The sequence below is a fragment of the Terrapene carolina genome, unplaced genomic scaffold, assembly GCF_002925995.2.
Source record: "Terrapene carolina triunguis isolate 2854851 unplaced genomic scaffold, T_m_triunguis-2.0 Scaffold146, whole genome shotgun sequence".
Classification (NCBI taxonomy): Eukaryota; Metazoa; Chordata; order Testudines; family Emydidae; genus Terrapene; species Terrapene triunguis.
The window spans coordinates 3,903,964-3,928,392 of NW_020664497.1; the positions used below are offsets into that span (position 1 = coordinate 3,903,964).

Consider the following 24,429-nt stretch of genomic DNA (forward strand, 5'->3'; position numbering starts at 1 on the left):
AAGCCCTGCTCAAATGTAAGCCACAAGGTAATATGACTTTGCATTAGTCAGTGCAATGAGCTGTATACAAAAAGCTCTTTCACTATCCCGGAGTCACATATTGAAGGCACTGCAAGTCGGCCCATGCCTAGTTAGAAGACAGATTTCAACGTGGCACTGAAAGAATACGGCAGTACCTTCTTGAAGAGTTTCCTTAATCTTACAGAGCTACATTTAGTGATGGATGTCAAGTTGTTTCCCTGTTGCCTAACTGTTACCCACTGTGGGTGAGTGAGGCTTATTCAGAGATTTTCTGGCTTTGTTATTTCCACATTTCTTAGCCTGATAATCTAGCCGTGGAACTCTCTTTCGGGGAAATTTAGCCTTTTATTTTTATTAAGAGCATTTAATAAGGGTTCACCTGTAAATCAGCTTAGCACATTAGCCTGTCTCATTGCATTAAACCTGGATCAATAGCAACACCAGGAAACATGAAAATAGTATGCTGAGCTGAGACATTTACTGATGCTGAGAACTCATTGCGAGCAGGTAAGAATGAGCTGTGTGACCTAATCGAGTCTACTAAAGAGCACCACATTGCACAAATTGCCTATAGCATCTGCCAGTGTAGAAATCTGAGAATTAGAACATCTCCAAGGGTCTACATGACTATCTGAGCTAGCAGAAAGATAGTCTTTCTGCTAGTCTTTAACCACTTCTACATCTAGTGGTTAACACCTGGAGGAATGGACAAAAAGAGCATTGGGGCAGGGGAAGCTGTTGCTGGCGCTACTTGCATCAACCATCCAAGTGGAAGGCAAGTGCAAGATTGCCAAGGATTCAGAAACTGGTAGCAATGCTAAGAGACTGATTTCTGGTTCTTAGCCCATAAAGGATGGAAAGAAATTGCCTGTAAAAATCTTCTGTGCCATGGGGGAAAAACACTGGACAGAGGAAGTTGACCCCCTTCACCACAGCCTGTGTGAGATCACATACACAATGGTTATTCTTTGAAGTTCTATTAGAAAGTTTGTCCCTGATGAAGTGCTTACTGAGCACATGGGTAGCATTAGAGGTGTTCTTTGCCTTGCATACTTACATTATGGTAAGAAGCTGTTGGCCAACTGATCTAGAAACCATCACTCAATTATTACTGTAGGCCTTGTAATATCCTGGTGTGTGCATGCATGCCATCTAATGGATGGAATGTTAGCACCACTCCATTAGTAGAATTGTCTTACTCTTTAGGATAGGCCTTCACTGCACAGAGTGACCTGGGCTCTTGCTCAGGTGTTGCTCTTAACTCCCCTCCTGCCATACACACAGACCTCTCATCTGAGTATAGTGGTGCTTTCAATCTGGGCTAGCTGGCTCAGGGTTAGAGCCCAGGTTCTGCTTTCAGTGAGACTGGTAACTTGCCAACTTTGCAGCACACAAGCTAAATCACTTGAGTGCTGATAGGCCTGCAATGCCTTCCCACATACCCAGAAGGGCAGAGAAGTTCTCCAACAAATCATTTTGAAAGAACCAGAGAGCAGCTCAGCTTACTGAAGCACAAAAGCCCATGGGACATGCCCCCCAGAAGTCCTCGTAATACATGCAGGTGAGTGCACAGTAATTCGGGTAGGGCTTTGCAGTATGGCTGCTCACCCCTGAGCTAGGCTAACCTGGGCACCCAGGCGTTGATCACCCAGGCTAACTGTAGGGAAGAAGTACCCTTTGAGACTGGCCCATTGAGGATAAGACCTAATACCACTATACTTGAGATATTCTCCTTTGGCTCAAGTGGTAGAGGTCTAGGTTGCTGAAACAGAAAGGTCCTGCACTGTGTCCGTGTACATGGACAGTGAAGTCCATGTAAACACAATGTGACAATTAAGTCAACAACTATGCAGTTTGCTTGGTTGCAGAATTATTTTAGGGAATTGAGAGTTATCTTCATTTTGCTGGAGGGACACAGCTATTGACACCATTGAGTAAAATCAAGGCAGTCCAAAGAAGGCAGAACGTAAGTAATTATTTTTTTTTAGTCTCCTGTGAGGAAATGCTATCCCAACAACTGGAAAACCTCAAAAGACTAAGATTGTTCTTAGGGTGAAAAAGAGGAAGAAAATGTGACAAGTGAAAAGATGACTTACAATTTTCTGCAATGAGTCAATGAGGTTCTGTAGGTCGATGTCATCTCGGTAGGATTTAATGTTATTCTCAAAGAATTCCTTGAACCGGTCCCTCACCCAGTCCTGGAACAAGAAAGCCAGCACGGCCGCAGCCAGCTCCAATGTAAATATAAGTACGATTGCTCCACAGAACTGCAAAATAAAGTCACAGGACATAGATTATAAAACTCTTATTTCAAATATAACCACGTCTCAACTCAATTAAAAGTAGATACAAGGACTTCAGTAAAATGCTCACAAAGTACAAATCTGATCAAGACACAAGGCCAATTAAATTAAACACAGTGGGGAAAAAAATACAATAGGTGGAGTTATCTTCTTATTTGGTCGTCTTAAAGTCTGCAGGGAACATAGACACTGTCATAGTCCCATTTCGCAGAGATAATGAAAAAGGAATAAGCCAGTCAGAGATGGCAACACACGAAAATAATGGTCCTGACAAAGGTAGCTAGCTGGATTTTTATTTCAACTCTTTTCTCAATTTAGCAGTTAGCTTCTGGATCCAGTGTAACATTAAAATTAAAACTGAGTTAAGCATTGATTTCTGTGCTGGGGTCCTACAGTTCCACCTACCAACCATTCAGAAGAGAAATGCATTTTAACTTAAGAAAATAAAAATTATAAAAACTTTCCACGAAATCCTTTCAACATTTCCTGTTTCATTGAAGGTATCCTAGAATGCCTAATTTTATGACATTACAAGTGCTATGGGTTGCAGTGAGACTTCTGGTATTGGAACACATTCCAGAATGTAAGAGAAAGAAAGAGGTAAGTCTAAATGTACTGCTGTTCTGGATACCAGCCCCAGCCACGTCAGCAGGAACATTGACCACACACATCTGCACTTAATTCAAATGTCTGGTTTCACTTAGCAGTTCTCCTTTAACTATGACACCATCTTCTCTTTTCCCTGAGCCACCATACAGCACCACCAAGTTACTTACAAACTTCAGAAGGCAGATGTTTTCCCTCAATGCTCCTACGCAACCAGCAAATCCCAGAACGAACATCACTCCACCAACCACCAAGACAAGTACCACCGGGTCAAAGCCATGGAGACGGGTTACCTTCGTGAGATCAGATAATACACCCTAAAGAGAATAATCACACGGGAAAATAGGTAAACAAAATGAGCACGTTTTTCATGATCAGGAGTTGTATTTTATTCCACCCCCCCCCACCAAGTTCTACTTCTGTCTCCTCCTGCATTCATTACTTGCTTATTAATTCAATGTATTTGCAAATAGCCATCATAAACACAGAAATACTCTCCGGAAAATTTTTAATATGCAATCTTCCACATGCTAATTTGTGTATTATACCTACAGATATGTCCCACAAAGGTCAAGCCATCCAAACACCAGGCCTCCCTAACCTTCAGCTTCTCCAGCTCCCTGACCTGCCTCCCCACCGGTCACCCAACAAACCAGAAAAAATAGAAGGGACAGAGTGGGAGGGAAAAGAGATGGGAAGCTCAGAGGGAAAGAGAGCAGTGTGATGCCTTTCTGCCCCAGAGGGAATGAGACAGTGAGATTACCCCAGGAGGACATGGCAGAGCCCAATCCTCTCCCATTTCACACCTGGAAACACAGAAAGCTAGAAAAAAAAAATACTCTGATTCATGGTAATCTGCAGCTATGCACATTTATGTCAACTTTCCACAAACGTAAGCTTTCTTTTACCCTTGTGTAGGCAGAGCTGCTGAAACTATCAGGGAGAGAAGAGTTTCAAATGTGTGAAATCTTTATTTTAAAAAAAGTCTACTTTATTTTGTTATTGTCTTATGCCAAATTAGAGCTAGGGCAGGCTTTCAGTAAAGGGAATGCAAAGGCACTTAAAAAAAAAAATTTAAGCATGGAGGAGCCACTAATGCCACATTGATGTTTTAGAGGAAATTCTGGAACAAGAGTAAAAAGGTGCATAGACAAAAGTCTACATGCAAGTGTAACCCACACACCTCCTGGGTGTGGTGTTCTGTCCCACTTGAAACACTGACAGACCCTGGTCGTGGGCAGGCAGGATCGAACGGACCTCTGGAGCTTAGTGCATGAGCCTCTACCACATGAGCTAAAAGCCAACTGGCTATTAGGTAAGGCATAGAGCAGACTCATTAATTGCTCTCTAAGTGGTCTTGGTGCCACTAAATGGGACAGAACACCACACCCAGGAGATGTGTGGGTTACATACTTCCCCTAGCTGAGGAAGCACGTCCCGAGCTTCAGTCTCTTCCCAGTTGAAATCCCAGACAAGCCCCCACTTGTAACGCTGACAGACCCTACTCATCAGCGGGCGGGATCAAACTTGGGCCCTCTGGAGCTTAGTGCATGAGCCTCTACCACCACATGAGCTAAAAAGCCAACTGGCTGTTAGCTAAGGCTGTAGAGCACACTCATTAATTGCTCTCTAAGTGGTCTCTGTGCCACTAGATGGGACAAAACACCACACACAGAAGGTGTGTTGGTTACACAAGGACCATGAACACCTTTTGCATGTGACCCTCTAGGCCTAGGGGAAGCTTGCACACCACAAGAAGGTTTTCCTGGAATATTGTTTATAAATAGGTGTTTGATCAGAGACACCATTTCTTCATCCAGAACAGCAAATTAGTTGAAGCAGAGTTGAGGTGAGAAAAGGTGACAGAAAACTCACAATGGAGCACTAGCTTTGCAGAAAAATAATCTTCATGGAGATTTCAACTAAACAGGCTACCACAAGATGGTGCTAAAAGCCTGGAACCATCACAGCATTTCCACCTAGCTTCAAGCCATAGGATTTCACTAGGGCCACAGCAAAACAATTAGCATGCTCAGTGTGGCAAGGGAGCTTTCATGCTTCAGAACCACCTTTTCCCATTAAAGCCCTGAACAATGTCACAGCTGCCAAGGAACCGGTTACAGATGATAGATCTGTGAGGGATGTTTTTGTCTTGAGAGACATGGGTGTTTTCCCCTCAAGACATTTTGCTGTACTCTTGAATTCTATTCATCTTGACTCCTACCATGCTTTGGGTGTCTCCTTGGACATCTTGCTGCAAACTGAGGGAAAGCAATGTATTAACAAACAATCTTATGCCAGTGTTACAGGGGAACCTACATCAAATTAATAGTTCCTTGAGACCATATGATGACATGAACACATAACGGTTATTTAGCAACACTTCCCTTCCAAAATACAACATTGTTTTGGCTTTCATTGACCATTATGACTAGCTTATGCATATGCACCTGTCTTTATTATATCCTTGTTCATCCTCCTCCTCTTTGCTTACTGTAGTTTGCCTAATCTTAGAACATGAGGTCTATGAGACTATCTTTCTGTTATGTGTTTGCATAGGACTTAGTATGATGAAGCCCGATCTGTGCTGAGGTTCTTAACACTACCATAATAGAAATTAACTAAAAATTACATACAAAATGTAAGTGTACAACCAGTTATAAATGTACACAAAGATGATCTTTCTAGATGGATGAAAGTAAATAAGAGCATAATTGCAATAATTTTTAATATAGTAATAGAGCATGGGACAAACTATGGTTAGTATTGTTTTATTAAGAGAGACAGAACAAAGAAAAGTGGGGAGTACAAGACCGATCTTTGGTGATATCCATGTGGTCCCCAACTTTGTGAAAGCATGAAGGTTTCCAACAAGTTACCAGCAATATGAATACAAGAAGCTTTCTAAACTGAGGAAGACCTCGGTCTTTCACTCTATACTGAAAAAATGGGTAAAGATCAACAGGTTATAGAGTGCCCATTACAAAGCAGTGCTGGCAATTATGCCATGAAATGAAGATGTGTGGTTCTCTCAACCAAACTAAATCCAATAGTAAAAAGAGAGGTCACAGAGAATTCAGAAATATAATTCACAGAAGCAGCCTACTTCTGTCAAAGTATTGTATATTGCCATCTTGCTATTCAACAGACACACCAGTGCTGGAATAACTAAAAATACACATCACAAAAGGAGGATTTTAGAGATTCAATACTATCCTCTAATAAGCATGTAAATATAAAGGCAAGGATATTGCTTTAGGGAAATTTTGTGGGTATGGGTTGCTGCTTTTTGGACATGGCTAGCACCCCAATGATATTTAAGAGTTATTACACCTTCCTCTATAATTTAAAAACAAACTGCCAGACTGGGCTCTAATTAGAGCTGCCAGGTTGGCAGCAGTAACATGCTAACAGAACTTTACTTTTAATCAGCATTTGTCAAAAAGTACAAGAACTAGAGAGAAGCAGTTGCATGCTAGACTTCACTCTGACCAATTATCATAGCCTGGGCATTCTCCATTCCAAAAAGTCACTGAGAATATATAGATCAGGGGTAAGCAACCTATGGCACGCATGCCAAAGGCGGCACACAAGCTGATTTTCAGTGGCACTCACACTGCCTGGGTCTTGGCCACCGGTCCGGGGGGGCGCTGCATTTAAATTTAATTTTAAATGAAGCTTCTTAAACATTTTAAAAACCTTATTTACTTTATATACAACAATAATTTAGTTATATATTATAGATTTGTAGAAAGAGACCTTCTAAAAACGTTAAAATGTATTACTGGCACACAAAACCTTAAATTAGAGTGAAGAAAGAAAGACTCGGCACACCGCTTCTGAAAGGTTGCCGACCCCTGATATAGATTCTCTCATAATTATGAATGTTGAATATAAAAAGTGTTCTTGCTAGATGAAGCAGTGAGTTGTCCATCTGGTTTTTACTGGAGACATGTTCTCATTCTCTGCAATGGATACTCCTGGAATCTACATTTACCATTTCCAGCCCTTTTGGGTTACTCTTTCTTAAGCCCTGACTCATCAGAACCCACAAATGGGGAAGCAGCACCAACATAAACTCTGGCATAACACAGTGCTTTTGCACAACAACCACAGAGCACTGGAAACCATCAGTTAGTAGCAACATGTTTGCACACTAATGAAGCTTTCCACAACCGTTCTACTCATTTCTCCCCACCTTGAACTCATTTTTTCTTCCAGCCAGTCGTCAGCTCAAGCACAATCTGCCTGGATGAGGTTTTCCTGTGAACAAAGGTTGTTTTGGGAAAAAAGTAGAACAGGCTGGACTCTGGCACTCACTCCCAGATAGAAAAATTAGGAATGAATCCAGATGATAAAAATCCCTGCTGAAGAATCAAGCTGAATTAATTCTGTCTGGAGGAAAAAAAGGTGAGGAATTCAGAATTATGCAGGAGCCAGATACGTTTGGATGAGATTAACGGTTTGCATTCGGGGAGAGTTCAGAACTTCTCCTTGGCTCTTCCCACATCCACCTCCATGGCTGGTGAACTCTGTTCTGCTTTATAAATAAATTCATCTCCCCGGTTTATTGCAGCATCATAGCTCATGGAGTTGTTTCTTTACTGTACATTCAGAGTTCTATCTGCACAGACAAGTAGACAGGACAGATCCACACTTCATCTGCACCAGAGTTGAAGAATATCAGTAACATCAAGGGATTTAGACACTAGTTTTTCTCACTGGTTGTTTTATCTTATCTGTAGCTAACTACATGCACAGTTTATGGGTCATTCAAATGTTTAAGCCACAGACTTTAGGTATCTTACTGCTCATTGTCAAGATTTGGGAGTATCAACAGCAAAAACTAACTGGTGGGAAAGCAGAATGCCACGTGCAAAAATTACAGAACTGTTAAAGAGATCTAACAATTTACAATGTAAGAATATAAATTTAGCAAACGTTTCCCTTAAAACAAACCCAGTGTGTTGTATAAGCCATCAGGCAGATGGAGAGGGTTATGCGTTAGTCATTTCTGTAATTACAATACTAGGCACCTCTTTTAAACTGTGGATAGCATAGGAAGAGCTTAATTAAATGTAAGAAGAGAATGCAGATTCTTCAAGACCTGTTTGTGTTTTATATACAGAAAAGTGTTAATTACATTAAAATCTCTCATATCATTCAGAGAAAATGGATTTTAGGTAAGAAAGTTTTGTTATTTGTTTATCTTTACAATGTTCACAGAATGATTAGGAAATGCATAACAGGAAGTAGCATGGTCTCATATACTGAACTAGGTTTCATACTACAGTCCTATCAGAACAGGGAGAAATCCAAAACAAATTAATGGTTTGCATTTCTTTGACAGTGGAAAAACCTTGTATGTTATAATACAATTAGCTCAAACTTTCTCCATTTTCCAAAACAATGAAGGAAGAATAGGCCCCATTACATACATGGCTTCTGCTGGACCCCTGAAAATGCTCAGATGGATTTCTATAATCACTAAGAAGGGAAGCAAACATTTCATACTTGTCTGTATTTAACATGCACATACTGAGCAAGGTAGCTGCTTAGAGAGCAGGTCTGTCCAACACCAATGAAGTGAAAACTTCTTAACAAAACCAGTAGATAGGCTGGCAAAAATCAAATACACAAATATAAAAATGGAGAATAACTGACTAGGCAGTAGCACTTGCAGCAAAGTATGTAAGAGTTATAGTAGATCACACATTTAGGGTTACCATATTTTAAGTGTCCAAAAAGAGGACACTCCATAGGGCCCCGGCTCCGCCCCTTCCCCTGAATGCTTCGCCCCCCCTGCTCTTCCCCCTCCTCTGTTTCCCGCGAACATTTGATTCGCGGGAAGCCTGAAGCAGGCAGGCAGCAGGTAAGCTGGGGCTGGGGGGGCGTGAGGAGGCACGGCCCAGTCCGGCCCCCCCCAGCCGCAGCGGCTCCGGCCCCAGCGGCTCCAGCCCGGACCCAAGCCCCACGACCCCTCCCACCCTATTTTCCCGGACATGTCCGGCTTTTTGGTCCTCAAATCCCCATCCGGGGGGAATTGCCAAAAAGTCGGACATGTCCGGGAAAATCCAGACATATGGTAACCCTACACACACTGAATGTAAGCCAACAATGTGAGGCAGTTGTGAAAAAGGTGACTATCATTCAGAGATGAAAATAAGCTGGTCCGGTCCGGTATGGCATACCGGTAAGAGCCGGAACACAGACGACCGTACTGGCAGGGCTGCTGATGAGGGTGCCAAAAGGAGCTCGGCAATTTAAAAGGGCCCGGGGCTCCCAGCAGCAGCCAGAGCTCCTAGGCTCCCGGCCGCCGCCACTGCTACCCCAGCCGCGATTTAAAGGGCCCGGGGCTCCCAACTACCACAATCGCTACCACATCAGCAGCCGGAGCCCCGGGCCTATAAATCACCTCCCGAGGTCCCTTCCAGCCCTACATTTCATGATTCTAAGTAATATCACCCTGGCCTACTGTATATGAGAAGACAGGCGAATTGAGAAAACAGACAGAAAAGCTCTTAGATGTGCATGTTTGGCATGTCTTTCTTTAACCAATTAAAAGGAAAAGATTTTTTTGCCTCATCCTTCTCAGATCTAATTCACTTCAGTTGTTGGTCAAATCTGTAACTGAAATTCCAATAAGTGCTTTTTCTCCCAATACTGTTTTAATTTTGCCAATTCCAGCCCTTGCTCTCAAATCTATTTAGCGGTTCCTCAACAGCATATGAAGTGAGATGGGGAATAGATATCTCAAAAACAACAAGGAGTCTGGTGGCACCTTAAAGACTAACAGATTTATTTGGGCATAAGCTTTCGTGAGTAAAAACCTCACTTCTTCGGATGTCTCAGTTATCTCAGTTATCTACCACACCTAAGGAGTAATGGGAAGAAATTAAGGGTATGTCTAAACTTACTGGGGATCGATGCTACAGCAATCGATGCAGTGGGAGTCGATTTAGCGAGTCTAGTGAAGACCTGCTAGATCAACCGCAGATCGCTCTGTGGAACAAGACGCGTAAAGTACTCCATCGGAACAAGACGCGTAAAGTAAGTCAACGGGAGAGTGTCTCCTGTTGACCCAGAGCGGTGTAGACATCGCAGTAAGTCAACCTAAGCTACGCTGACTCCAGCTACGTTATTCATGTATCTGGAGTTGCGTAACTTAGGTCGATTTACCCCCATAGTGTAGACAAGGCCTAAGAAAGGGAAAATTTAGGTTGAATATCAGAAAAGCTTCCCAACTATTAGCCTTTGGAATAATCTCTCACATCAAGTGGGGGAAATCTCATCTCATTTAAAATTTGACTAGATAAAACTCTAGGAGGTGTACAATAAGATGATTTACTGGCAGGGAATTGGACTAGATAACCCAAATAGATGTATTGCATCTCTACAGTAGAGTCTAAAATAAAGTTTGTTAACAGAAGTTGCAACATTAGGGCTCACGTTTTTTTCCCTACAAATATCCCACCTTCACTACCAATTATTGCAACTCAACAATACATACACCAGGCACTGGCAGTTCCAAAACCCTGTTTAATTCCAATCACAAGCAAGTCACAGTAATGTTGCTACCAACAGAAAGAAATTTTAAGAAAAAAAAAGGTCAAAAACATGTGACTAAAGCATACCATTATCAACATAATGGATGGTTCCAGCTATCACACTTGGTAGATTGAATTGTATACCTGTACATATTTAGTCCAGCGCATTCCTAGTGGCAAATGGAAAAATAATGGCGTAATGCTGGGGTGACTACCACAGGGCTTTGAAGGAGAGAAAAGGTTAAACTAGCAAAATATAAGAGGATATTATACCTGTGCTGTGTATTGTATATACGCCCTACAGACACAACCATCCCTATGAAGGGAAAAACTAGGACTTTCTATAAAGTAGTAAATTATTTTTTTCCTTAAGAATTTAGCTCAGATGTTGTTTTTAACTCTTATTGTTTCTTGAGGATGGGAAGCTAAAAAACACTTAAGAAATTGGTTAATGCAACATCAACAGTCCCTCATAGTCTTACCTTTTCACTCCATGCCCAAAGCCCGGCTGCAAGGAAAGCAACTCCAGCTAGCTACAGAAAAGAATAAAGAAAATTTGATTAGTACACTAATCAAGAACGAAAACAAGACTTCCCAATGTGAAATAATATGCTTCCCTCACCCTCCTTTGAAATAATCACCATAAATACATATAATAAAGTAAATAGGAGAACGTATTTATGAGTCTCTGTATGTGTATAGGCTTACATAGAACAGCAATCCTCTTCTCAGAAAAAATTGTTATAGCATAACATAAAAATAATCTGATAGAAGAGAATTAAGTTTACATTTCCTGTAGGAACAGAAGGGCTTGTTAGGACTCTAAAGTTCTGTATAAGTGTGTTCCCCTCATGTGAGGTCAACCATTGTATCCATACTGAAGAAACAAAAACATAGGACAAAGACTCACAATGACTGAGGGACACAGGAAAAAGTCTTGATTTCAGGAAGCATCACCTACAGCTTTCATTAATGCTAAGCAAATTTAGTACTGGCAAAGGCTATCTGCTCGATAGTGCAACTAGAGAATGAGATTCTCTGGCTAGCCACATGGCTCGGCAGTGGCAGTGCATGTTCCCTCTTTGCCATTCCACATGTGTGCCTTAAGCTTGTCCTGGGGGAAAACATCTCTCAGAGATGTGCTGAATCCACTCAGTTCTCTGTGAATACCTCTGAAGAGGCTCTAAGCACTTCACAGGATCAGGCCTGACCATCAGCTGTGGCTAGTGCTAGGTACTCTAATGATGAATGGATCTGAGCCGTCTCATCCCCAGACTCTCGGACTTGTGAGTCTGGAATGTTGATACAAAGAGTTTGCAACAATAAAAGGCAGAGAGCAACAGATGTGCTTGAAAATAAATGTACATTGGGTTTAAGGCCCAGATATTGAAATACTTATGCATATAAATAATCCCATTAATTTCAAGGGGAATACTCATTTGAATAAAGAAAAGGATGTAAATAAATGTTTGCAAGATCAGGGCCTAAAATAATAATTATAGTGTTTTCCTCTTTAAATCTCAGAGTACTTTGAGATGGTTAGCATCATATCCCCATTTTGCAGCAGAGAAACTAAATCTAATGACCTCTTCCTAGCCAATGCTCAGAACCAGTACTCCATCCTCATCCTCCTTGATGACAGTTGACCATGCTCTCCTTCTTTAAATCTTGCTCTCCCTTGGGTTCCGTGACTCTGTACTATGCTAGTTCTCCTGCCTCTCTAATCACTTCTTTAGCATGTCCTTGGAGGATACTCCTTCTCGCCCAGATTTCTGCTGGGGTTATAGATGGCTTTGTCCTTGGTCCGCTTCTCCCTCTCCCCCTCTCTCTAATCTCATCTGCACAACACAAATTCAACTACCATCTCCACATGCTGATGATGTGCAGATCTACCTCTCTACTCCAGGCTCTTTCTGTCCAAACCAAAATCTCAGCGCCTCTCACTCTCTCCCCTACATCTTCTTGTAGATGATCAATGCAAGCCTTCCCAGGTCCTCTTGCAATTACAGTGGACACCACCACAACACAGGCATGTAACCTGGACATCATCTTTGACTCAAACCTCTTTCTACGTTGTCACATCCAGGCTATACATGCCCCTTCTCCTGTTCACTTGTCCAGTATGAGGTTGTTCAAGATAGGGGAAGCCTGTCTTGTGACTTTTTACACAACTTTTGGAAACTGGACCTTAGGCTCCTTTGTGCTCTGTATTGTGTGTCAGTGTGTGTTCACCCACTCAGATAAGCCACCAGGAACAAGGCTTTATTCTGTAAAGAACATAGAACAGGATTACAGTCCAGCAGCTCCTCTCTGCTTGCTTGCTATGTGCTCCCAGCTCAGTCAGTGCTGAGAACTCCTGCTGGGGGAACAGAGGGTACATCCTGGCAGGAACCAGGATGTTCTCCCAACATGCTGCAGTTTGTGGTCCACAACTTGTAGTTCCCAGGGCTGCTGTTGAAGCACACTGGACCTTGGGCTACATATATCTAAGTCTTGTGGGTTATGCCAAAATAATCTCTCTAAAATACCACCTTTCCGATCCATCAATGCAGCTAAAACGCTCACCCAGGCTCTTATCTTGCATCTCAAATACTGCAACATCCTTCTCTCTGGCCTTGACAAATACAATCTTGCTCCACTTATACCCATTCACAATGCTGCTTAAAAAAAAAAAAAAATTAAAAAAAAAAAATCACTCGTAGCCCTTTGATTTGACCACATCACCTCCCCCTTTGCATCCCTCCACTAGCTTCTGCCTCTACCGCACCAAAAACATAAGCCGCTTATTGTCACTCTCAAGGCCCTTTACAGCCTATCCCCACCCTAGCCATCATGTTTCATTCAGTGTCAAATTCCACGCCTGATAGGTCAATAAGTGTAGCCTCCATTGTGCAATTATTGTATTTTCAAACAAGCACCTTCATGCCTTCCTCCCATGCTCCTCCCTTCATGTTTGGGAGGAGATCCCCATAAATGTCCACAAACCTACCTGATTATCCTCCTTCAAATTCATCATTTGCTGTCATGCCTACAAAAAACTTGACTACAATTAGGCAGTGGTCTCAGCACACCAGCAGCCTGCCACACTGACCAATATGGTCTCATTGTTTCCTTGTATTCCCTCAGTCTGTCTGTAAGTATCCATATTAGATTATAAACTCTGTGGGGCAGGGATCTTTTTATTCTGGTTCTTATGGCACCTAGTGCACTACTAGCCTCAATCATAGACCAGAACCCCATGAATTACAGTAGGGTTGCCAACTTTCCAATTGCAGAAAACTCAACACCCTTGCCCCCTGCCCCACCCCACCCTGATGCCCCACCCCTATCTAAAGCCCCGCCTCTGTTCACTCCATCCCCCCCTCCTTCTGTTGCTCGTTCTCCCCCACCCTCGCTCGCTCACTCAATTTCACTGGGATGGGCAGGGGTTGGGGTGCAGGAGAGGTGAGGGCTCTGGCTGGGGTTGCAGGCTCCAGGGTGGGGCCAGAAATGAGGGGTTTGGAGTGGGTGGGGGTGCTCTGGGCTGGGGCAGAGGGTTGGAGCGTGGGGGAGTGAGGGCTCCAGCTGGGGGTGCAGGCTCTGGTGTGGGGCCGGGGATAAGGGGTTTGGGATGCAGGAGGGGACTCTAGGCTGGGGGGTTCGGAGCACAAGAGAGAGTGCAGGTTCTGGGAGGGAGTTTGGGTGTAGGAGGGGGCTCAGGACTGGGGCAGCAGGTTGGGGTGTGGGCTCTGGGAGGGAGTTTGAGTGTGAGAGGGGGCTCAGGACTTGGGCACGGGAGGGACTGCAGGCTCCGGGCAGTGCTTACCTCAAGTAGCTCCCGGAAGCGGATGGCATTTCCCTCCAGCTCCTAGGCGGAGGCACAGGCAGGCAGCTCTGCATGCTGCCCCCGGCCGCACATGCCACCCCTGCAGCTCCCATTGGCCACTGTTCCCGCCATGCTGTTCAAGCCAGCACTTGAGGTAGGGGCAGCACGAGGAGCCCCATGGCCATGCCTTTGCCTAGGAGCCGGAGGAAAATGCCAGCCACTTCCAGGAGCCACGCAGAGCCAGGAATCCTGCCTTAGCCCTGCTAGGCTACCGACCGAACTTTTAACAGCCCACTTATGGTGCTGACCGGAGCTGCCAGGATCCCTTTTTGACCGGGTGCTCCCTGGTTGAAAACCGGATGCCTGGCAACCCTAAATTACAGTAATAACCACTTGTTTGTATCTGACTTGTCCAAGGCCACAGAACAAATTGGCGATGAGCCAGGAACAGAATACAGATCTCCCAACTTCCAGTCCTGTACCTTAGCCTCTGCAGACTGTCTCTCATGCGGTACTACCTTCTAATAAGCAGCATTACAAACATAAGAATGGCCATACTGGGTCAGACCAATGGTCCATCTGGCCCAGTATCCAGTCTTCTGACAGTGGCTGGTGCCAGATGCTCAGGGGGAATGAACAGAACAGGGCAGTTATTGAATGAGCCATTCCCTGTCATCCAGTCTCAGCTTCTGGCAGTCTGAGGTTTAGGGACACCCAGAGCATGGGGCTGTTTCCCTGACCATCTTGGTTAATCGCCACTGATTGACGATTAACCAAGATGGTTATCCTCCACGAACTTATCTAATTCTTTTTTGAACCCAGTTATACTTTTGGAATTCACAACATCCTTTGGCAACAAGTTCCACAAGTTGACTGTGTTGTGTGAAGTACTTCTGTACATTTGTTTTAAACCTTCTGCCTATTAATTTCCATCAGGTGACCCTTGGTTCTTGTATTATGTGAAGGGAATACAGAAGTGTCGTTTATCACTTTCTCCACACCATTCATGATTTTAGAGTCCCTTATCATAGCCTGCCTCAGTCATCTCTTTTCTAAGCTGACAAGCCCATTCTTTTAAATGTCTCCTCATAAAACAAGCCTTTTCAGGGCTTGGTTTTAGCCCGCTTCATTTTTTCCTCCTACAAATAAAAAATTAACTCCTTTTAAAAACTGTTAATCAAAAAAGCGCGTGCTGCCACCTTAAGGGACCATTCTATATATTCCTGTGTAAAGGATATTATCCCATGGCCCATTTTTTTAAACCGCTTATCTGCGCTCTGATGATGATTTCAGAGAATTTCATGCACTACTTCCCCCAGCTCATTCCCCTGTTTAGTAATTTTACAGAGTAGTACTAGACTGAGTGCTCCTATATTCCTTTTTTTTTTTTTTTCTGTCTATGTCAAGACTCGTTACCTAACCCCCTTCCCATTCAATTAGATAAGCCATTTCTTTGCTTCCTGCTCCTAACTTTAAGCCATTCTGAATTAGGTGGTAGGGATGGTCTCCAACTCCTTCCTTGTCAGAAAGCAGCAAGTTTGAGAAACACCTAACCCAGATTTTGCACTGACTTAAACATTGTACAATCCCTATTAACTCAGCTCTTTCATGTGAAGCAAAAATTGATCCTTGTTCTGACCTCGTGATCTCTCTCTCCAACCTCAACACTTTGTAGTCACAGGCAGCCTTTGTCTTCACGCCCAATATCAGTATCCAAACAAAGATGACATTTTCCACCCCCAATGGCTGAGCTAACCAGCTCTTTATCTGCTCAAGCAGTAATTTGCTCCCCTAGAGCATACCTGCTGACCTTGTAGGTTAATAATATGCTGCTACAGCAAAAGCTTTTCCATAGTTTGAGAGTAAATGAGGTCTCATTCTCACTTCTCTAAGTCTATAATAGAAACCATTTACCCAAAAGCTTGGAGGCATCTCAGAAACCTATGGATAAACAGTTTCAGATGAAGGAGAGGAAACACCCACCCAGAGGCCACTAAAGATAAACAACATTTCAGCATGCCACCTAGGCCTAGAGTGGCAGATTTAGCCAGTCTGCCCCTCCTTCATGATAGAGGGGTGAACGGGCCAAATCTGCAATCTTAGGCTGCTGCCTAGTTTACGGATACCCAACCAGCTTTGGGAATGCTGCCTTCTGGGTTCAGAGCAGTTAGAGATGGAAAAAACTCTACCTTGCACTTGGCAGGGAGGGTACAATTCCCCAGAAACAGGCTGAATCCAATATTAGACTGACACCATACTTGCTTTCTCTCAGCCAAAAGGAAGTGCAGTAGGCATGCTAACTGGAGTGTGCAGAGCCTGCGATCATAACCAACTTCCAGGAGTTTCAGTTGGCAAGAGCTGCATTGTGCTAGCAGAACACTGGTTTTTAAACTGAAGTCAGCTCTTTGCCATGATTTCTACTTTGTGCATTCTTGCTTCTTCGTAGCATATGTGCAATATGCCTCACATGGCACGTGACCAGGAGTCAACAAAGTATTTGGTCCGCTGGTTGGATCATTAGCTTCCCCAGCCCAGGCACTGATGGGGAGTGCAGTATGAACGCTGCCCCCTACCCCCCTGCATTCTTGCTGACAGGCCATAAGCAGACTGTAGATACCAAACACTGGCTTTTCTAAGGTGCTTAACAACAAGGTACCCAACCATCACTTGCTAGGTGTCCCCCCACTGCTTTTTATAGGATGGCTTAACCGTGTTCCAGATTGTAATGGATTTTTCTTAATTTCTCAGACAATTTCCTTATTACTTACAGCAATTCCTCCCAGGTCTGAAATTGTTTGTTTGCGTGTGCTATAGTCTCCCTCCCTTCATTCACTCTACAGCAGCACTTTTGTTACTATTTGTGAGTGCTAGGCAGCTGGCCATATTTCTTTTTAATTAATATGAAGAACTGACATTACATATATAATTTTCAATATAATTTTTGGGCTCACCACAGCATGTCTTCTGCTCTTCTGTAGTAAGCCTGAATTCTCCCCTTGAGATCATATTAAATGGTGTTCTTGCCTGACATTTCCACTATCTCAGAACCAGTACTTCTATTACCACTATTTAGGGCTTCATTTCTCTTGAGTCTGTGATCTGCTATTTCCCTCTAAGTTTGACAATACATGCCTGCTGAGAAGTAGAGTCCAATATCTTAAAAAAACAAAACAAAACAAAACACCCTCTGACAAAAAAAAATAACCTTTTTCTAGCAAAAGCATCCATATCTGGAGCTACCACCTTCAACGAGCTCAACACTACAGCTAATTCCACATGATGTGGTAAAAGAGGAGAAGACAGAGCTTTATCATCATTACACATTAAGCAGATGTCAGGATTTTGAAGTGTCACAGCTTCTATTGTCCCAGGTATGGCACTGATCAGAGTTGGAGAAATTCCTGGTTTGCTCTGTGGCTAAAAATGCTGAGGGTAATGTATAAGCCATTTTATACCTAGTTACTCTGCAAGAGCTCAGTAACACATAATAGGACAAGCACACAGAAAGTGATGCAAAACAATTATGCATGAAGTAGCCATGGTTGGACAAAGTGATGCTAGTTAAACCTCTCATTTCAAGGTTAGAAGAGCAATAGCATACAGTGAACATGCAACTTGGTCATGTTGAAGTAAGTACACACTTTGAGTGTTAAAAAACACTCTCCCATTTTAATAAGCTTTGAAAAACACATGGATGTGTCAAAAGTAGTAGTGACCTAGACTGCACCTACGTCTCTAAGCAGTGACTTTTTTCAGGTAGGGAATAAAAGTGTTTCATTGTGAATCTTCTACTATACATTATACAAAATTCAAAGCTAAAGCTAGTTAGGAAATTTTCCAGCACAAATTTTCATCAGAAATTGCTGATCCATGGAAACATTTTGGTTTCAACAAGCTTCCAACAGAACCCTGCCTAGTTTCCTGCCAGGTCACCTGGAGGGCTGCGGGGGAGCCCGAGTTTCCAGCATCAAGCTTCCAGGACAGCCCTGCCATTTAGCTTGACTGGGGGAGTCCAGGACTTCCAGGGTCCCTGCTGTGGAACTGAGAGTCCTGACTTGAACTGGGGTTCTCATGGCTTCTAGGCTCCCCCAACTCTAGGAGTCAGCCCAGGGACGCAGTTGGGGAAGAGTAGCAAAAGGGAAGGGAACAAATGGAAATATTTCAATTCCGCCCCCCCAAATAAAAAAAATTGATTTTATTTTCTTAAGGAAAATTTTGAAAATTTCTAGGTTTTGTTCCAGTTAGGAACAATTTTCTTTTCAAAGCACTGGCATGTCCAGTGGAAAGGGATTTCTGAATTTCAATCAGCTCTTTTTAAGACATCCATCTAATATTTCCTACTCATGTGACACAATGATGCCAGAAGGCAAGAGAAGAAGAGGCTGGTGTAGGTTGCAGTAGACAAGGTAGCAAGTTGCCACAGCCTGGGTTAATCTTGGCAGCAGGTAAAGGGTTAACTGGAACTTAAGGAAGGTTTCTAGAAAATTAATTAAATGGGACTAGCTGATACACACAAAAAGAAGAGAAAACCATGCCGCTATTCACATACTGAGTGATTTAACACGTTCATGTTTGTTGTGTTTGAACGGATTACAGCCTTCCTGTTTTGTTCCCATCCTAATTTAAAAAAAAAAAAAATAGATTTCTTAACTGAGAAGCATTTATTTTGGTTTCCAAAGCATGTGGTTTAGGCGGCATATTTTACCCTGCCTAGATAGGAATTATTGGGCAGGGGGACTGGACACCCAACAATTAAAACAGCTGAGTGTTGCTTCTGATATTACTGCACTGCAAGAGGCCACGGAGAATTTTTCAGAGACTGACAGGAAAACTGCTTCCACTTATTAAGATTCAGCAGAAGAGACATTTGCTGTCCCATAGAAGGAAAGGGAAGACCGTCTCTTTTGATTTCTTTCTACAGTTCCATGCGTCTTTGATGCATCCAATCTAGGGATAGTAGAAAAACATGTTCATCTCTTTGGTATAACAATGTTTTAACTCTAGGTGAAGGATCGCAGGGGCCTTTGGACATAACAAATCAATTTTAATTTTGCTGTGCTATGTACATTCCACTTTTGCCCATTCCCTTGTTATGTTACTGTCACTCAGAGAGGTTGTTGACTTGGCTGTTACAAGTTTGTCTCATTTCTATTATTTCTTTCAAAGTGTAGGTCTACTCTGAAAAGTGACTAAAAACAGCGCTGTGGGGTTCCATGTTAATCACCTCCAGCACCTTCCAAGTCCCACATGCTCAGTTTACAATTAAGAGGATATATTTTTCTGTCACCACAAGCTCTCAGGTTGTGCTCTGAAAGTCAGCTCCATTCTTTCCTTCTTGTGCATCACTAGCCAGCTACACCTCTACCCCGATATAACGTGACCCATTATAATGTGGGTTCGCATACAACGCGGTAAAGCTCTGACACGCTGCTCTGAGCAGCGTGTTAAGGGTGCCAGGCCAGGCCGGGGCCAAGGGGTTGGATAAGGGGCAGAGGGTCTCGGGGGTGGTCAGGGGCTCCCCCCCACCCCAGGGTCTGGGGGGGGGGGCAGGAGCTGTGGGAGGACACTTTTGGGAGCCCCGCAGTCCCAGAGTGGCCCAGGGGATTAGCGGGGGGCCGGAGCAGCCCACTCTGCTTCCCTCGTCCTGGCCCCAGCCGTGTCGCTCGGGGGAGGAGGCTTGGGGGAAGGGATCCCCCCCGCACTCACCAGCAGCAGCAGAAGCGGAGCAGCCCGGCCCCAGCCCGCTCCACTCCGCCAGCTCCCAGCCGCGTCGCTCCGCTTCCCACAGCAGGTAAGTACAGGGGGCGTCCTTTCCCCAACCTCTCCGCACTCACCGGCGGCGGGAAGCAAAGTGCCACAGCTGGGAGGTGGCAGAGTGGAGCGGGCTGGGTCCGGGCTGCTCCGCTTCCCGCCACTGCCGGTGAGTGCCTGTCAGGGAGTGGGGGTGGGGGATGGATAGGGGTCGGAGCAGTCAGGGAACAGGGGGGTTGGGTAGGAAGTGGGGTCTTGGGGGTGATTAGGGATGGGGGGTCTCTGGAGGGGGCAGTCAGGGAAAAAGGAACAGGGGGACAAAGCAAGTTTGATATAACACGGTCCCACCTATAACACGGTGAGACTTTGTGTCTCCTGAGGACCGCGTTATATCGGGGCAGAGGTGTATTTTGTAGACCAGATCACACCGTCAATACCTTTGCAGCCTCATTGTTGAATCTCAGTCAATTATGCGTTGAGACTCAGCAGCAGAAATAGAATCAGGCTCAATCCTTCTTAGCCATTTCGCTCTGTAGGACTAAGAGATGTAGAAGCTTATTTCATCAATGACAGCCGCAGTGCAAGCTGCCAAGTAGGAAAGAGCTGTTTCCTTGTTTAGATTCATTTGAAAAAAATGTTTTGGATGAATGCATGTTAGCTTATGAATTGCAGTCACTGGTGCACTATGGGCCAAATTGTGACACCCTTACTCACTACATAGCCTTTAGGTAAAGGTATCAAAATCTGGCCCTAGGAGCATTGCTGCCAGTAGTCACAATTTGTGGAGGCCTATCACAAGTTACTGTGCGTTCCCAATTGACTAAGAGCCAAACATCCAAATTCAGCAATATGATTTGACGACCATGCAAGCACTTCTGAAATGAATATACATTCTAGCATGACCACACAGTGAACCAGCATGTTTTTCCAGGCATGAGCTTCCACCCTCACCTCCTAAATGCTCCAGATATCCATGAGAACAAAATCTTACACAAGTGAGTGCTGAAGGAGCTGTGTGTGAGCACACCCAAATTTAGAATTCACTGTGATTTTTATTCCCCACTATTCTCCCAGATCTATTTCCCAGCCTGTGTGCCTCTAACTTTAGCTAGAAGGCCCACCTCAGAGCCGGAGGGCCTTTCAGTCTCCATGCTCATTTTATCTTTGGTGAGAGGTCAGAGACTGCCAACAAGAACTGCAAATAAATCTAATTGTGGTGCTGTTTTTGTGATGTGGATAGCAGTCCAGAAGCAATGGACAGAGAGCAAACCCATCATTACATGGGTCATCAGATAACCATGCTATTTTAACAAGTTTTGGTTACTATCCACATGGGCTGGGAGTTGATCCAACCATGGTGGTGCTAGTAGTAGTAGTAGTAGTAGTAGTGAGGTGACTCACCATCAGAGGTGGTACTCTCCTTGGTCTAGGTGCCTAATCCTCCAAGATGTTGAGCCCCCTCAACCTCAAATGGGAGCAGGGGGCACGTAGTACCTTGCAGGATCAGGCCACAGATGCACTGCATTTTAAATAATCTGCTGTAATAGGTCAAAGAACTCACATCTACCAGTGAATTTATAGAAGTGGAATGATGGAGCAGATTCACATGGCTGCCAAATTGCAAATATTTAAATGAGTTAGAATTCCTTGTTTTTAAATTCCACGTGAGACTTTAAATGCCTCATTGATAACTGCTGAAAAAAATCTGTAATGATATTCTGTAGTGACAAATGGCCTTAAAAGTTAACCCAGAGTGAGTGTGTCATGCTGCAAATTAGTGAGCCTTGGAATGTTAACAAAAGTTTCTGTTTTAGACATCTGCCTCAAACAATATGTTTTAACCAAGAACGTCATCTTGGATCATCCAGATGGCCTCTAAACTTTACAATCAGTAAAACCACAGGCACCATGAAAGAGGTTGGATGGAAACATATACAACAAATCCGCCACACCTCTGCAAACAGGAAGTTCAAATGAGCCACCAGCAGCTGCGCCCTTCCTGCCTTTGGGTTCATAGATCCACAACAACTTTGAAATGTTCGGTTTTCTTTTTATATTCTGTTCAGAAAGAAATGCCCTTTTATTTTGTAGGATTGTCTGAATTATTCATGGTTATATAGAAAAACTGCACTCTGAAAGGAGACAGTAATGCTCAAACTTACTTTTAAAAACCCTCTCTGAATCCCCTCATCTACGTCAACAGAAACACCTCTAACTATTAAAAACAAAGACTTAAAATCCAATTTGCCTCTCATCACATAGGGCTAAATTGGGGCATTTAGCCATGGGGAATGGTACACAGAAACATTGCTTCAGAGGTATTCCGTCTCAGGGCCTGATCCAAAACTGCATGGAAACATTCCTACTGACTGGGAGGCACAATGCTTCTTGTAGCTCACCAGTTGCATTGGGAAGATCAGAGTAATTTGCTACTCTCCTTCAATGGGTCCACACATTCTCTTGCCCATGTGACCAAACCTGCTTTGCAATTTTTCAGTACAACACATTTGTCAGCAAACCATCACTTTAAATACTCTGATGTTTTCCTGGCCCTGCTTGCAGCCAGTCCTCCCTGTAAGGAAGCATGTGATCACTCAGCCTGCAGACAGACTGCTTAGAGTAAAATGGGGTGAGTTCTGCCTCTGAGACAGCAGCCTGTTTAGTCTCTCTCTGGGGCAGGGTTCTTAGGTGTTATTCTGGGTTCTAAAGTAGTGTTAAGCTACAACCTTCCAGCATATAGCATGCGCAGAACCATGGCTCAATAGATTCCCTCCCCACCCCCCCCCCCTTCTCTCCCTGTCCCCTTTCTAGAAAGTTGCTCTTGAGGTCAATAAACAACTTGGTAACAGCTGCTTTCTCCTTCAAGCATAGGGGCTGCTGTTCTGGATGTCCTTTCAGGGCTGTACAAGATACTGCTGATTCCCTTCCTCACTCCACTGCACAGCTGAGCAAAGAGAGGAGCTGCAATTTAAAATCCCAAGAAACCTTTTCCATTAACATCATGAAAATGTTGATATTGGTCTTAGATGTAAAAGATCGTTTTATTTTTATAAACCCTAAATTTTGTACTAAAGTTGACCTGAGATGACTGTAGCATTACCTTGTTCAGAGCAAAGATGTTGGGCGTGGCTCACCCTATGGTTTTCCACCTATTACTGTATTTTTTCTAAACATCTGAAATCCTAATTGCTAATGGCCAGGAGCAGAATTAGGAAGTAACTCAAGGTGCATCACAATAAGCCTCATTCCGCTCTTCCTGTCGAGATGTAGTCCCAAAGCTATTTGATCATCATCGCTGAATTCATTCACCATACAATGAGCTTCCATGCAGCAGAGGGCAAACACAGTGACGCTTCCAGTCACTAGGCTTGGGTAAGGATGAGGAGAATTCTGGACTGCTCAAATCTTTCCCCCTTTCGCTCTGTGATTCCTGGATTGGCTCTCAAGAGTTCAAGTAGTTCAGAATAAAAGCGTTATTGGGGCATCCCTCCTGCCCTCCACTGAGTTTTCAAGGTGAAGGTTAGGCGTTTTGGAGCACTGCTCTACAGCCAAGAAACACAGGGTTAGAGCTACAGCTGTGAGTCATTAGGCATGTCTACACTGCAATTAAGAACCCATGTTTGGCCTGTGCCAGCTGACTCGAGCTCATCACGGGGCTTGGGCTGTGGAGCTGTTTCATTGTGGTCAGGGGCGGCTCCAGGCACCAGCACAGCAAGCGCGTGCCTGGAGCAGCAAGCTGTGGGGGGTGGCATGCCGGTCGCTGTGAGGGTGGCAGTCAGGCGGCCTTCGGCGGTGTGCCTGCAGGAGGTCCGGCCGGCCCCACAGTTTCGGCAGCAGATACGCCAAAGCCGCGGGACCGGCAGATCACCCGCAGAAACGCTGCTGAATCCACGTGACCGCGGACCGCCCGCAGGCACGCCGCCAAAGGCCGCCTAGGGTTACCATATGTCCGGGTTTCCCCGGACATGTCCGGCTTTTGGGTCTTTAAATAGCCGTCCGGGGGGAATTTGTAAAAAGCTAAAAATGTCCGGGATTTCCCCCGGACGGCTATTTAAAGACCCAAAAGCGCTGACAGGGCAGCCGCGCTGGGGGAATCGCGGCAAGCCGGCGCCACTCACCTTCCCTCCCTGGGGCAGCACGCAGCTGAGCTCCCGGCGTGGCGGCGCCAGCCCATGGGGCCCCCCCCGCCTGGCCGGCAGGAGCCTGCAGAGCGCAGCCCTCCCCCTGCCCCGGCACACAGAGAGGCAGGGAGGTCTCACTCCCCTGCGTGCTACAGCGGGGCGGGGACTGTAGACTCCGGCAGCAGGCAGCTGTCGCCGGGCAGAGAGCCCTGCCCCCCTCCCCTCGACCCGACCCTAGGAAGGGGCCAGAGGGACTGGGAGGGACCTGCCTGCTG

The 24,429-nt window shown here is 44.5% G+C and overlaps 1 protein-coding gene across 3 annotated transcripts in view; it reads right to left on the reverse strand.

Moving 5' to 3' along the window:
• Positions 1 to 24,429, reverse strand: part of TSPAN14 (tetraspanin 14) — an 84,172-nt gene that overhangs the window by 9,777 nt on the left and 49,966 nt on the right. For all 3 annotated transcript variants that reach the window (XM_026653675.2, XM_026653676.2, XM_026653677.2), the window contains exons 3-5: positions 10,960 to 11,010; positions 3,101 to 3,247; positions 2,118 to 2,288 (exon numbers count right to left, since the gene is read on the reverse strand). In XM_026653675.2, the coding sequence (XP_026509460.1) occupies positions 2,118 to 2,288; positions 3,101 to 3,247; positions 10,960 to 11,010 (369 nt within the window). The remainder of the gene's footprint in view (positions 1 to 2,117; positions 2,289 to 3,100; positions 3,248 to 10,959; positions 11,011 to 24,429) is intronic.